At 49.4% G+C, this 14,981-nt stretch overlaps 1 protein-coding gene and 11 non-coding genes across 12 annotated transcripts in view; all 12 read right to left on the bottom strand.

The window, feature by feature from the left end:
- Positions 1-14,981, bottom strand: part of LOC144128877 (lysosomal alpha-glucosidase-like) — a 47,502-nt gene that overhangs the window by 15,479 nt on the left and 17,042 nt on the right. Inside the window, exons 12-15 of the mRNA XM_077662650.1 lie at positions 14,681-14,814; positions 13,024-13,175; positions 12,138-12,286; positions 9,791-9,875 (exon numbers count right to left, since the gene is read on the bottom strand). Of these exons, the coding sequence (XP_077518776.1) occupies positions 9,791-9,875; positions 12,138-12,286; positions 13,024-13,175; positions 14,681-14,814 (520 nt within the window). The remainder of the gene's footprint in view (positions 1-9,790; positions 9,876-12,137; positions 12,287-13,023; positions 13,176-14,680; positions 14,815-14,981) is intronic.
- TRNAT-GGU (transfer RNA threonine (anticodon GGU)) lies at positions 439-512 on the bottom strand. Its single transcript has one exon. It is a non-coding gene; the product is annotated as a tRNA-Thr (tRNA).
- TRNAT-GGU (transfer RNA threonine (anticodon GGU)) lies at positions 1,002-1,075 on the bottom strand. Its single transcript has one exon. It is a non-coding gene; the product is annotated as a tRNA-Thr (tRNA).
- On the bottom strand, positions 1,281-1,354 carry TRNAT-GGU (transfer RNA threonine (anticodon GGU)). Its single transcript has one exon. It is a non-coding gene; the product is annotated as a tRNA-Thr (tRNA).
- Positions 1,562-1,635, bottom strand: TRNAT-GGU (transfer RNA threonine (anticodon GGU)). Its single transcript has one exon. It is a non-coding gene; the product is annotated as a tRNA-Thr (tRNA).
- On the bottom strand, positions 2,405-2,478 carry TRNAT-GGU (transfer RNA threonine (anticodon GGU)). Its single transcript has one exon. It is a non-coding gene; the product is annotated as a tRNA-Thr (tRNA).
- On the bottom strand, positions 3,529-3,602 carry TRNAT-GGU (transfer RNA threonine (anticodon GGU)). The gene has a single exon. It is a non-coding gene; the product is annotated as a tRNA-Thr (tRNA).
- Positions 4,372-4,445, bottom strand: TRNAT-GGU (transfer RNA threonine (anticodon GGU)). Its single transcript has one exon. It is a non-coding gene; the product is annotated as a tRNA-Thr (tRNA).
- Positions 4,653-4,726, bottom strand: TRNAT-GGU (transfer RNA threonine (anticodon GGU)). The gene has a single exon. It is a non-coding gene; the product is annotated as a tRNA-Thr (tRNA).
- On the bottom strand, positions 4,934-5,007 carry TRNAT-GGU (transfer RNA threonine (anticodon GGU)). The gene has a single exon. It is a non-coding gene; the product is annotated as a tRNA-Thr (tRNA).
- TRNAT-GGU (transfer RNA threonine (anticodon GGU)) lies at positions 5,215-5,288 on the bottom strand. The gene has a single exon. It is a non-coding gene; the product is annotated as a tRNA-Thr (tRNA).
- Positions 5,777-5,850, bottom strand: TRNAT-GGU (transfer RNA threonine (anticodon GGU)). Its single transcript has one exon. It is a non-coding gene; the product is annotated as a tRNA-Thr (tRNA).

Genomic DNA, 14,981 nt, shown 5'->3' with positions numbered 1-14,981 from the left:
GGAACAGTGTTCGTCACTTGATTAGGGGAATCCCCCAAGGTGGAGTAGATTTGTAATAAGGGAGTAGTTACTCATTGCATCCACCCGAGCGCAGCCATACGGCTACAAAGGGAAGCTATACAGCTTTCTCAGAAACATCGCAGTTAAAGAAAAATTCTTCCTGGTCCGCGGTTCGAGCCAGGAACCACCGCTACTCACGAGCAGTCGCTCTACCAGCTGAGCTAACCGGGACGGCAAGCGTATGGTAGGGCGAGAGCGAATTGATCAATAACTTGAAGTGGGAACAGTGTTCGTCACTTGTTTAGGGGAATCCCCCAAGGTGGAGTAGATTTGTAATAAGGGAGTAGTTACTCATTGACATCCACCCGAGCGCAGCCATACAGCTACAAAGGGAAGCTATACAGCTTTCTCAGAAACTTCGCAGTTAAAGAAAAATTCTTCCTGGTCCGGGGTTCGAACCCGGGACCACCGCTACACCCGAGCAGTCGCTCTACCAGCTGAGCTAACCGGGACGGCAAGCGTATGGTAGTGCGAGAGCGAATTGATCAATAACTCGAAGTGGGAACAGTGTTCGTCACTTGTTTAGGGGAATCCCCCAAGGTGGAATAGATTTGTTATAAGGGAGTAGTTACTCATTGGCATCCACCCGAGCGCAGCCATACAGCTACAAAGGGAAGCTATACAGCTTTCTCAGAAACTTCGCAGTTAAAGAAAAATTCTTCCTGGTCCGGGGTTCGAGCCCGGGACCACCAACTACACCCGAGCAGTCGCTCTACCAGCTGAGCTAACCGGGACGGCAAGCGTATGGTAGTGCGAGAGCGAATTGATCAATAACTTGAAGTGGGAACAGTGTTCGTCACTTGTTTAGGGGAATCCCCCAAGGTGGAATAGATTTGTAATAAGGGAGTAGTTACTCATTGGCATCCACCCGAGCGCAGCCATACAGCTACAAAGGGAAGCTATACAGCTTTCTCAGAAACTTCGCAGTTAAAGAAAAATTCTTCCTGGTCCGGGGTTCGAACCCGGGACCACCGCTACACCCGAGCAGTCGCTCTACCAGCTGAGCTAACCGGGACGGCAAGCGTATGGTAGTGCGAGAGCGAATTGATCAATAACTCGAAGTGGGAACAGTGTTCGTCACTTGTTTAGGGGAATCCCCCAAGGTGGAATAGATTTGTAATAAGGCAGTAGTTACTCATTGGCATCCACCCGAGCGCAGCCATACAGCTACAAATAAGCTATACAGCTTTCTCAGAAACTTCGCAGTTAAAGAAAAATTCTTCCTGGTCCGGGGTTCGAACCCGGGACCACCGCTACACCCGAGCAGTCGCTCTACCAGCTGAGCTAACCGGGACGGCAAGCGTATGGTAGTGCGAGAGCGAATTGATCAATAACTCGAAGTGGGAACAGTGCTCGTCACTTGTTTAGGGGAATCCCCCAAGGTGGAATAGATTTGTAATAAGGGAGTAGTTACTCATTGGCATCCACCCGAGCGCAGCCATACAGCTACAAAGGGAAGCTATACAGCTTTCTCAGAAACTTCGCAGTTAAAGAAAAATTCTTCCTGGTCCGGGGTTCGAACCCGGGACCACCGCTACACCCGAGCAGTCGCTCTACCAGCTGAGCTAACCGGGACGGCAAGCGTATGGTAGTGCGAGAGCGAATTGATCAATAACTTGAAGTGGGAACAGTGTTCGTCACTTGTTTAGGGGAATCCCCCAAGGTGGAATAGATTTGTAATAAGGGAGTAGTTACTCATTGGCATCCACCCGAGCGCAGCCATACAGCTACAAAGGGAAGCTATACAGCTTTCTCAGAAACTTCGCAGTTAAAGAAAAATTCTTCCTGGTCCGGGGTTCGAGCCAAGGACCACCGCTACACCCGAGCAGTCGCTCTACCAGCTGAGCTAACCGGGACGGCAAGCGTATGGTAGGGCGAGAGCGAATTGATCAATAACTCGAAGTGGGAACCGTGTTCGTCACTTGTTTAGGGGAATCCCCCAAGGTGGAGTAGATTTGTAATAAGGAAGTAGTTACTCATTGGCATCCACCCGAGCGCAGCCATACAGCTACAAAGAGAAGCTATACAGCTTTCTCAGAAACTTCGCAGTTAAAGAAAAATTCTTCCTGGTCCGGGGTTCGAGCCAAGGACCACCGCTACACCCGAGCAGTCGCTCTACCAGCTGATCTAACCGGGACGGCAAGCGTATGGTAGGGCGAGAGCGAATTGATCAATAACTCGAAGTGGGAACCGTGTTCGTCACTTGTTTAGGGGAATCCCCCAAGGTGGAGTAGATTTGTAATAAGGAAGTAGTTACTCATTGGCATCCACCCGAGCGCAGCCATACAGCTACAAAGGGAAGCTATACAGCTTTCTCAGAAACTTCGCAGTTAAAGAAAAATTCTTCCTGGTCCGGGGTTCGAACCCGGGACCACCGCTACACCCGAGCAGTCGCTCTACCAGCTGAGCTAACCGGGACGGCAAGCGTATGGTAGTGCGAGAGCGAATTGATCAATAACTCGAAGTGGGAACAGTGTTCGTCACTTGTTTAGGGGAATCCCCCAAGGTGGAATAGATTTGTAATAAGGAAGTAGTTACTCATTGGCATCCACCCGAGCGCAGCCATACAGCTACAAAGGGAAGCTATACAGCTTTCTCAGAAACTTCGCAGTTAAAGAGAAATTCTTCCTGGTCCGCGGTTCGAGCCAGGAACCACCGCTACTCACGAGCGGTCGCTCTACCAGCTGAGCTAACCGGGACGGCAAGCGTATGGTAGGGCGAGAGCGAATTGATCAATAACTTGAAGTGGGAACAGTGTTCGTCACTTGTTTAGGGGAATCCCCCAAGGTGGAGTAGATTTGTAATAAGGGAGTAGTTACTCATTGACATCCACCCGAGCGCAGCCATACAGCTACAAAGGGAAGCTATACAGCTTTCTCAGAAACTTCGCAGTTAAAGAAAAATTCTTCCTGGTCCGGGGTTCGAGCCAAGGACCACCGCTACACCCGAGCAGTCGCTCTACCAGCTGAGCTAACCGGGACGGCAAGCGTATGGTAGGGCGAGAGCGAATTGATCAATAACTCGAAGTGGGAACCGTGTTCGTCACTTGTTTAGGGGAATCCCCCAAGGTGGAGTAGATTTGTAATAAGGAAGTAGTTACTCATTGGCATCCACCCGAGCGCAGCCATACAGCTACAAAGAGAAGCTATACAGCTTTCTCAGAAACTTCGCAGTTAAAGAAAAATTCTTCCTGGTCCGGGGTTCGAGCCAAGGACCACCGCTACACCCGAGCAGTCGCTCTACCAGCTGATCTAACCGGGACGGCAAGCGTATGGTAGGGCGAGAGCGAATTGATCAATAACTCGAAGTGGGAACCGTGTTCGTCACTTGTTTAGGGGAATCCCCCAAGGTGGAGTAGATTTGTAATAAGGAAGTAGTTACTCATTGGCATCCACCCGAGCGCAGCCATACAGCTACAAAGGGAAGCTATACAGCTTTCTCAGAAACTTCGCAGTTAAAGAAAAATTCTTCCTGGTCCGGGGTTCGAACCCGGGACCACCGCTACACCCGAGCAGTCGCTCTACCAGCTGAGCTAACCGGGACGGCAAGCGTATGGTAGTGCGAGAGCGAATTGATCAATAACTCGAAGTGGGAACAGTGTTCGTCACTTGTTTAGGGGAATCCCCCAAGGTGGAATAGATTTGTAATAAGGAAGTAGTTACTCATTGGCATCCACCCGAGCGCAGCCATACAGCTACAAAGGGAAGCTATACAGCTTTCTCAGAAACTTCGCAGTTAAAGAGAAATTCTTCCTGGTCCGCGGTTCGAGCCAGGAACCACCGCTACTCACGAGCGGTCGCTCTACCAGCTGAGCTAACCGGGACGGCAAGCGTATGGTAGGGCGAGAGCGAATTGATCAATAACTTGAAGTGGGAACAGTGTTCGTCACTTGTTTAGGGGAATCCCCCAAGGTGGAGTAGATTTGTAATAAGGGAGTAGTTACTCATTGACATCCACCCGAGCGCAGCCATACAGCTACAAAGGGAAGCTATACAGCTTTCTCAGAAACTTCGCAGTTAAAGAAAAATTCTTCCTGGTCCGGGGTTCGAGCCAAGGACCACCGCTACACCCGAGCAGTCGCTCTACCAGCTGAGCTAACCGGGACGGCAAGCGTATGGTAGGGCGAGAGCGAATTGATCAATAACTCGAAGTGGGAACCGTGTTCGTCACTTGTTTAGGGGAATCCCCCAAGGTGGAGTAGATTTGTAATAAGGAAGTAGTTACTCATTGGCATCCACCCGAGCGCAGCCATACAGCTACAAAGGGAAGCTATACAGCTTTCTCAGAAACTTCGCAGTTAAAGAAAAATTCTTCCTGGTCCGGGGTTCGAACCCGGGACCACCGCTACACCCGAGCAGTCGCTCTACCAGCTGAGCTAACCGGGACGGCAAGCGTATGGTAGGGCGAGAGCGAATTGATCAATAACTCGAAGTGGGAACCGTGTTCGTCACTTGTTTAGGGGAATCCCCCAAGGTGGAGTAGATTTGTAATAAGGAAGTAGTTACTCATTGGCATCCACCCGAGCGCAGCCATACAGCTACAAAGGGAAGCTATACAGCTTTCTCAGAAACTTCGCAGTTAAAGAAAAATTCTTCCTGGTCCGGGGTTCGAACCCGGGACCACCGCTACACCCGAGCAGTCGCTCTACCAGCTGAGCTAACCGGGACGGCAAGCGTATGGTAGTGCGAGAGCGAATGGATCAATAACTCGAAGTGGGAACAGTGTTCGTCACTTGTTTAGGGGAATCCCCCAAGGTGGAATAGATTTGTAATAAGGGAGTAGTTACTCATTGGCATCCACCCGAGCGCAGCCATACAGCTACAAAGGGAAGCTATACAGCTTTCTCAGAAACTTCGCAGTTAAAGAAAAATTCTTCCTGGTCCGGGGTTCGAACCCGGGACCACCGCTACACCCGAGCAGTCGCTCTACCAGCTGAGCTAACCGGGACGGCAAGCGTATGGTAGTGCGAGAGCGAATTGATCAATAACTCGAAGTGGGAACAGTGTTCGTCACTTGTTTAGGGGAATCCCCCAAGGTGGAATAGATTTGTAATAAGGGAGTAGTTACTCATTGGCATCCACCCGAGCGCAGCCATACAGCTACAAAGGGAAGCTATACAGCTTTCTCAGAAACTTCGCAGTTAAAGAAAAATTCTTCCTGGTCCGGGGTTCGAACCCGGGACCACCGCTACACCCGAGCAGTCGCTCTACCAGCTGAGCTAACCGGGACGGCAAGCGTATGGTAGGGCGAGAGCGAATTGATCAATAACTCGAAGTGGGAACCGTGTTCGTCACTTGTTTAGGGGAATCCCCCAAGGTGGAGTAGATTTGTAATAAGGAAGTAGTTACTCATTGGCATCCACCCGAGCGCAGCCATACAGCTACAAAGGGAAGCTATACAGCTTTCTCAGAAACTTCGCAGTTAAAGAAAAATTCTTCCTGGTCCGGGGTTCGAGCCAAGGACCACCGCTACACCCGAGCAGTCGCTCTACCAGCTGAGCTAACCGGGACGGCAAGCGTATGGTAGTGCGAGAGCGAATTGATCAATAACTCGAAGTGGGAACAGTGTTCGTCACTTGTTTAGGGGAATCCCCCAAGGTGGAATAGATTTGTAATAAGGGAGTAGTTACTCACTGGCATCCACCCGAGCGCAGCCACACGGCTACAAAGGGAAGCTATACAGCTTTCTCAGAAACTTCGCAGTTAAAAAAAAATTCTTCCTGGTCCGGGGTTCGAACCCGGGACCACCGCTACACCCGAGCAGTCGCTCTACCAGCTGAGCTAACCGGGACGGCAAGCGTATGGTAGGGCGAGAGCGAATTGATCAATAACTCGAAGTGGGAACCGTATTCGTCACTTGTTTAGGGGAATCCCCCAAGGTGGAGTAGATTTGTAATAAGGAAGTAGTTACTCATTGCATCCACCCGAGCGCAGCCATACGGCTACAAAGGGAAGCTATACAGCTTTCTCAGAAACATCGCAGTTAAAAAAAAATTCTTCCTGGTCCGGGGTTCGAACCCGGGACCACCGCTACACCCGAACAGTCGCTCTGCCAGCTGAGCTAACCGGGACGGCAAGCATATGGTAGGGCGAGAGCGAATTGATCAATAACTCGAAGTGGGAACAGTGTTGGTCACTTGTTTAGGGGAATCCCCCAAAGTGGAGTAGATTTGTAATAAGGGAGTAGTTACTCACTGGCATCCACCCGAGCGCAGCCACACGGCTACAAAGGGAAGCTATACAGCTTTCTCAGAAACTTCGCAGTTAAAGAAAAATTCTTCCTGGTCCGGGGTTCGAGCCAGGGACCACCGCTACACCCGAGCAGTCGCTCTACCAGCTGAGCTAACCGGGACGGCAAGCGTATGGTAGGGCGAGAGCGAATTGATCAATAACTCGAAGTGGGAACCGTGTTCGTCACTTGTTTAGGGGAATCCCCCAAGGTGGAGTAGATTTGTAATAAGGGAGTAGTTACTCATTGGCATCCACCCGAGCGCAGCCATACGGCTACAAAGGGAAGCTATACAGCTTTCTCAGAAACTTCGCAGTTAAAGAAAAATTCTTCCTGGTCCGGGGTTCGAGCCAGGGACCACCGCTACACCCGAGCAGTCGCTCTACCAGCTGAGCTAACCGGGACGGCAAGCGTATGGTAGGGCGAGAGCGAATTGATCAATAACTCGAAGTGGGAACCGTGTTCGTCACTTGTTTAGGGGAATCCCCCAAGGTGGAGTAGATTTGTAATAAGGGAGTAGTTACTCATTGGAATCCACCCGAGCGCAGCCATACGGCTACAAAGGGAAGCTATACAGCTTTCTCAGAAACTTCGCAGTTAAAGAAAAATTCTTCCTGGTCCGGGGTTCGAGCCAGGGACCACCGCTACACCCGAGCAGTCGCTCTACCAGCTGAGCTAACCGGGACGGCAAGCGTATGGTAGGGCGAGAGCGAATTGATCAATAACTCGAAGTGGGAACCATGTTCGTCACTTGTTTAGGGGAATCCCCCAAGGTGGAGTAGATTTGTAATAAGGAAGTAGTTACTCATTGCATCCACCCGAGCGCAGCCATACGGCTACAAAGGGAAGCTATACAGCTTTCTCAGAAACTTCGCAGTTAAAGAAAAATTCTTCCTGGTCCGGGGTTCGAACCCGGGACCACCGCTACACCCGAGCAGACGCTCTGCCAGCTGAGCTAATCGGGACGGCAAGCATATGGTAGGGCGAGAGCGAATTGATCAATAACTCGAAGTGGGAACAGTGTTGGTCACTTGTTTAGGGGAATCCCCCAAGGTGGAGTAGATTTGTAATAAGGGAGTAGTTACTCACTGGCATCCACCCGAGCGCAGCCACACGGCTACAAAGGGAAGCTATACAGCTTTCTCAGAAACTTCGCAGTTAAAGAAAAATTCTTCCTGGTCCGGGGTTCGAGCCAGGGACCACCGCTTCACCCGAGCAGTCGCTCTACCAGCTGAGCTAACCGGGACGGCAAGCGTATGGTAGGGCGAGAGCGAATTGATCAATAACTCGAAGTGGGAACCGTGTTCGTCACTTGTTTAGGGGAATCCCCCAAGGTGGAGTAGATTTGTAATAAGGGAGTAGTTACTCATTGGCATCCACCCGAGCGCAGCCATACGGCTACAAAGGGAAGCTATACAGCTTTCTCAGAAACTTCGCAGTTAAAGAAAAATTTTTCCTGGTCCGGGGTTCGAGCCAGGGACCACCGCTACACCCGAGCAGTCGCTCTACCAGCTGAGCTAACCGGGACGGCAAGCGTATGGTAGGGCGAGAGCGAATTGATCAATAACTCGAAGTGGGAACCGTGTTCGTCACTTGTTTAGGGGAATCCCCCAAGGTGGAGTAGATTTGTAATAAGGGAGTAGTTACTCACTGGCATCCACCCGAGCGCAGCCACACGGCTACAAAGGGAAGCTATACAGCTTTCTCAGAAACTTCGCAGTTAAAGAAAAATTCTTCCTGGTCCGGGGTTCGAGCCAGGGACCACCGCTACACCCGAGCAGTCGCTCTACCAGCTGAGCTAACCGGGACGGCAAGCATATGGTAGGGCGAGAGCGAATTGATCAATAACTCGAAGTGGGAACCGTGTTCGTCACTTGTTTAGGGGAATCCCCCAAGGTGGAGTAGATTTGTAATAAGGGAGTAGTTACTCACTGGCATCCACCCGAGCGCAGCCACACGGCTACAAAGGGAAGCTATACAGCTTTCTCAGAAACTTCGCAGTTAAAGAAAAATTCTTCCTGGTCCGGGGTTCGAGCCAGGGACCACCGCTTCATCGGAGCAGTCGGTCTACCGACTGAGCTAACCGGGACGGCAAGCGTATGGTAGGGCGAGAGCGGATTGATCACTAACTCGAAGTGGGAACAGTGTTCTTCACTTGTTTAAGGGAATCCCTCAAGGTGGAGTAGATTTGTAATAAGGGAGTAATTACTCATTGGCATCCACCCAAGTGCAGCCATATGGCTACAAAGGAAAGCTACTTGTATACAGCTCTCTCAGAACTTCGCAGTTGAAGAAAAATTCTGGAAGGATAGTAGCCACGTGGAAAGCAGGTGGGTATGGTGAGAGCGGAGGAATGCGCCACCGGAAGGTAGTTACCACGGTAACTACCATGAAGGTAGTTACCATGGAAGGAGGAGGTTAGACGAGAGCGGTGGAATTTAGCACGGCCTGTCTGCGGCGGCCGCTGCGAAACGCGTTGCCCGAGGACAGGCTCAGCAGCGCAGTGGAGAGTAGTTCCAATCGAATAGTAGGTATGTAAGGAAAACTAAAGAAATGGTAGAGGGTTCAAAGTTGTTAAAGTGAGTATATGTGCGAAAGCATGTGTTTAGCCTGATTGGTTCATGGTTCTGCTTTGCTGCGTCCCGGGCACGTCTGGCGACGCGTTATTGACTCAGGTTAAGCTCTGATCGCGGTTAAGCTGATCTGATCTGTTCGCGCAGTAGATGGAAGTTGATGAATCTGACAATGTGCAATGCACTGCGCGAGAGTGTATTGAAGTTTAACATGTGGCGTGATCGGCTGCGGTGTCAAACGAAACTGATCTGTTCGCGGAAGTCGCGGGTTCGAATCCCAGTCGCGGCAATTATTCAATGTCAAGGTAAAGACTTCTGCGGTGAATCTGATTTTGTATCTTTGGAGCTTTCGCTCTAAAAAAGTGCGCTATAACTGAACGCATGTGCTCCCTCTTAAATTCCTTACGTCAATATGCCAAGAAATGAAAATCCCGAAGCAGCCATCGCAGAATCTCGAGTTTTACAGTAGCAACCGTGCCAGGAGGCTTTTTTTTACTATTTTATACTGTCCTCATTTTTTAAATCCCCATGTTCACCGGAGAGTGAACATGGAGTCGTGGGCTCTTGCAAGCTTTCCATGAAGTTTGCAAGGGGACGGCTGCAACTGCCATTGCAAATGCTGCAACCGAAAATTCTCTTAGTCCGAACCAAAAATCCCCTTTTCAGGCGCTTTTTTTCTTCAGCAGCAGGAAAACTGGTAGTATAACAAAAGTGAGACAGTTACGGTCCCGGAAATTCCTTGAAACTGATTTTATCCCAGCGATTCTCTAGAAAATAGAAAATTCCCAAAATTCCCCAAAATTCCCAAGTGGGCCAAATAAAGTGAAAGACACAGCCCTTATATTGCACCCCCCATTGACAACAGCAACAATAAAGGGCGTTCCCTGAGCAAGGAATCAAAGCCCAGCCTGACAATGCCAGTCACTTACCGGGTACAGAGCAGGACAGAACATAATGCCAGATCCCCACATGAACTGCTCATCGATGTCGTAAGTCTTGGGGTCGTTCGGGAATCTGCACGTAACAGGATAATAGGTCAGCACTGACTGCTCATCGCCCACTCAGTGCCACCAACCAATCTTTCGATATTTAATCCGCTACCCTCCATGAGTACCTTGTGTGCCCACCCCAAGGCCGCCACCTTTACCCACATCCTGCTATCCTACTCCTATCCTATCATCCTCCGGGCCGGTGCCTCTCCGAACCTGGGAGGACTGGGACACTTCACTGCGGTCAGCGGACCTGGCCAGGCTGATGATCGCCGTCAGCCGGGCCGCATACTTCATGGACAAACACCTCATGAACGGTTAGACCGTGAGTGGGGTCGTGTGGAGACCCAGGGGGCCGGCGGGCCTAGAATTATCTTGCTAAATGAAGGTTTACCGCCACCGCTCGAAACAGGTTTTGTCGTCATCTTCAGTTGTTTTCTGCACATGCTGCAACCGCGCTCTGACATTCACAAGCGAACTCTGAACACTTCCGTCGGGGTTCTGCACCCGAGGAATCCTTTCCGCCTCCTATAAAAAAGGAGACAGGCGTGTGGTTGTTATAGTGAGACTGAGGACAGCACCATCTAAATTTCGTACCACGCACAAATCAATTCAATGGATCTTTCTGGGTATGTTCATGCTTCACCTGCAACAAAATGAGTGTATATCAGCGCGACAGCGTTATGAATATCTTGTTGCAGAAAACCCAGCGTCGGCGTCGTTGGCCGTGAGCGAGAAATCTACAAAAAAATCCCCAGAGAAGCAATTGCCTATAGGTGGATCACCTGTCAACCTCTGGTGGCCAATCATTTAACTGCCAGCTGCCACTGTGGGCACCTTGTTGATAATCCGGTGGGCAGGTTGTGATGACGCCACAAGTTGACATTACTTAGTTGACAGATGGGCCCCTTAGGTCACGTAACTTTGTGGCGTCATCACAATCTGCCCACCGGACTATGAGCAATCTGTCCGTCATGGCAGGTGACAGTTAAATTAATGATCGGTCACGAGGGGTTGCTCGGGAAGGGCAATTCAGGTCTCTCAGGCCTCACCGGTGGCAGCATCTACTCTTTTAAATGCTGCACCACTGCGACATGGCAGTGGTATCAGGACTCCCATGGGCCTATGAATGTCAAGTCGAGAATGACCAGTTCCGCATATATGGTCACTAATCCGTTAACGCTATCGCCTCATACTCTTAAGGCGGTGCTTAGGTGTCCTCCACAATTTTTGCTGCGAAGATTGGATTTACAAATCTACTGTCCACTCGATTAAAGCACGTGAACTAATAAGAGACTTCGTGATCACCGTTTTGAAGTGAATGGTTGTGCCTCTAAGGTCCGCCCTGGATGACAAGGTTGGACCTGGATAACAAACAATCTAGTGGATTGAGCCAGGATGGCGGCATTCGGTAGAGATAGAACAGCTCACAGAAGACGACGCACAGTGATCAGACACGGCACGAAGCTAAAGCATCCCGGTGCATCGCCTTCTGTGTGCTTGTGGTATCTTTGGCTATGAACCAGCTGACTCAGATACAGAGTTTTCTCCCGGACGGGGTAAACATCGCTTCATTAGGTCCAATAAACGCTCTCCATTATTGTCATCACCTTCATTATCATCGCAGTGCTCTCAACCATAGCGTCTTGGGCTCGCCTTGCAGTAAACCTCGCGATTTCCATCGCACTTCAGTGAAAATCAGAGCGGTGATTTCATACACAGTTTTGTTTTTCCATTCAGAAAATTGTATCCTTGCATATCAGACCCTTTAACCTTTTATCAAAAACCATCTAGGTAAATTAAATAAGATCTGAGGGCGAACAGGATTTGTGCGCCTCGGGGTTGATTAGGCCAGAAAAGTTTCATGTCCTTCAGCACCAGCGTTTCGCATTTATCCACGTACGCGAGAGTATCCACGTAGATAGTGCGCTTTTTATAAAATTTTCGGCAGAACTTTGGCAAATCTGTGAGCAGATTTGGTTTTTAGACAACCGCTGTTTCAACACGACCTTCGGCTTGAGCGGGCGACTAGTCGTGATTGTCTTCAGAAGTATTTGGCGCTGCACTCTAGTCTCGCCATAACCGCGAAAGCTGGGTCAATTATCTAAGCAAAATAAAAGGGGCTATATTCCGTCCCCTGATCCGTCCAGGTGATTTGCATTTGGCGCAATTGCGCAAAAAGCACGAAGGTGACGAGGTTCTGTTTACTTAGCTTCGAATTTCCTCGAAGCGTATATAGCGTCATACGTCTATGCAGATTAAATTGATTGTCATAACATCCACCTACTCAAAGAAGAGAGGCCTGGCTACCGTCTCCCCGTAGACGTGGCTCCTGTAGAACAGCGTGTAGAGGTACGGCAGAAAAATGTACCGTACGTGCAAATTCAACGTCGCCGCTTCGACTACGGTCGGCCCCAAACTGAAGGGATCTTGATCCTGCATGAAAAGGATTCCATAATGACTTTCGGAAGCTGTGCAGCAAGTGTCGCCGTCGGATGGCGTCAATGTCGGTGCGGTTATACATAGATTTAGGGTAATGCGCTCATAGCCGGCATCAGATACGCAATTGTTAACGCTATTGTTGATCCCATTTCGCCTGATTAACTGATTCGGTGATGAGAGTAACTGGAAGTAACTGCAGTTGGATACAGTTAACTGTAGAGCGCAGCTGCAGACACGCCTAGGGCCTCCAACTAATGGCGGTCGACCAAATGTCGTGATGTAGCGGCTCAACCGCATTTCACGAAGGCACTTGCCAGTCACCTGAGATGCGATGCTGTATAGTGGATTAGCAGCGCCGGCCCACGCCATTGTCTGGAGGGCCTCCTTTGAGAGGCATCCGCTGCTGCATTCTTGAGCTGTATCTGACTATAGTTGAATACCTCTCATAAAGTCAACCTGCGAGGAACTACGGGCGCATGGCTTGACCACAGGAAACCCTTAGGGTCAACCCTAAGTAACATGACCTGCGTGATCTGTATGCAGAAGCTTACGCGGATACCAGCGTCAACGGATGTGCGAGTTGGTCTGACATAATGGGGAGCAGTGCAACGTCACTAGGACAGGACTGAGATTGCATGTTGCTTTTGTGTGCGTGTGCGTGCGTGCGTGCGTGTGTGGGGGGGGGGGGAGGGTAGAGTTGGCCCGTGTCCATGTGGCCGAATAGTACGTACAATACCGTCGTCGGTGTTGTGGTTTCTGGAGAAAGGGTAGAAGGCACCCAGCGCGTGCCACCTGGCGCAGAGCTCGACGGTCGTGTTGCCATTGAAGCCGCAGATGTCGGCGCCAATGAGTGGAAATCCGTACATGCCGAAGCTCAGCATATCTGAAAGTCAGTTCACGCTCATGAAAGTTGCCCTGAGAGGAATCGTTGGGAATGACTCATGAGCAGCCAGCCTGTTCTACTTAGATATTAAGGAACCGGAATTCGTGCAATGTATCGCTTGCGATTTCCGCTGCAGTGCTGTTGCGGGAGCCAAAAACACCTTTAACTATAGTATAGAGCTTTTATCTTGACTCCTTTTTATGGTACGGTAAAGATTTGATTGATGGATTGATTGATTTTATAAAGAAAAAAATTACAAGAACTAAAAAGTGGGCCCAACAGCACAAATTGTCACAGATGTAACTCAAGCACAGCTCCTGCTTGTTGGAGAACGTTCAGTTTTATTTTTTCTTTCGTTAAGCGTGTTTTAGGGCGAGATAAGCGGCCACAACGGTGAGTCAAAGGCGCGACGCCTTTTGAACACAATAACACCGCTTTTGTCATTTTTCCGAGCTCCTTGTTGAAAGTTGTTTTTCATCTTTGAACTTGCGCTATCTGCACCACTTGTGCCTTGCAATGGTGCAGTAATGGAGTGGGCAACCTTCTATTTATGCACTCTTCTTGTAGTAGTCAGGTGTCAGTTTCGCATACATGGTAAAGATGGGTGACCACTATGAAGCACCAAACAAATATTTGTATGACTTCAAATAAATCTTTCACACATTGAAGCTACTCCCTTGGCTGTGGGGTACAGTCGTGAGGGAAACGATTAGCACAAGTAACCAGCGACCCGGCTGGCCAAAAAAAGGTACAAAGTAATCTTTGCTGGTGATTACTTTTTACTGAACCTTCGGCTGGAATGAGGACCGGAGAAGGCCCACTTTTCTCGTTATTGACGTTTTTTTTAACCGAAGCGCCGCGCGTGGAATTTATTTCGTACTATTAATCGATCACTTTGCAAACCATTTCTACTCGCGACTGTGCATTTTGTGTGACTACGAGTTACTGTCGACCGAAAATTACCTTCGAAATGATGGCACGTGCAAAACTTTGAATTGCGTTGATCAGAAAGGCCCTGACATCGATCAGTCGAAGCAAAGCCGATCGCCCCACCACGACCCTCTGGGGAACTTAACTGGGCACAACCAGCCACTCATAAACTGAAATTAAACGCTCATCAGGCCATGTTGTTAGCGTTGTGCATACTGCCTACTACAGTACCACAATACCAAAATGTGTGAACCGTCCCTGAAAACATTGCGCGACAGGGAGCGCGTCCCTTAAAAGTATGTTCTATAGAGAGTCTATATATAGACTTCTCATATACTCTGTTGTATTCCTATAAATATTTCTTTTTGTCTATTCATAGTCTATAGACTGTCTATAGACAAAAGTCGACTGAAAGTGTATGGCCATAAATCTATAGATTGTCTATAGACTGTCTATACGATTTCTATTGTCTATAGACTATACTGTAGGGTTTGTCTATAAGAGTCTATGGACTTTATAGACAGTCTGTCTAAATAAATTTTTGAGGGCTACGAAGCGGCATGCGTGGAACTTACTGGGGATGCTGAGCTTCATGTCTTCCCAACTAGAACTGATGTCTCCAGACCAGTGGCCCGACCAGGCAGACTGGCCCGGTGACGTCGCCCGGGAAATGATAAAAGGACGCTTCTGGCGAATCTGACCAAGAGCCCTGGGCGGATCCAAAGTATGACGTCATTACGTGCGCATGAGAAAATTCTAATTTTTCGGGATATTCTTTTGCTCTTATAACAAGTACGCACTTCTCTACTCAACATTGAGGCGCTATTGGACACAGGACGCCTTGTGCAAGAGGCAGTCACATCATCACGAGTGATC

The sequence above is a fragment of the Amblyomma americanum genome, chromosome 4 (assembly GCF_052857255.1).
Source record: "Amblyomma americanum isolate KBUSLIRL-KWMA chromosome 4, ASM5285725v1, whole genome shotgun sequence".
NCBI classification, from domain to species: domain Eukaryota; kingdom Metazoa; phylum Arthropoda; class Arachnida; order Ixodida; family Ixodidae; genus Amblyomma; species Amblyomma americanum.
Note: the sequence above shows the minus strand (reverse complement) of the source record. Positions and strands in the feature narration are given on the sequence as shown.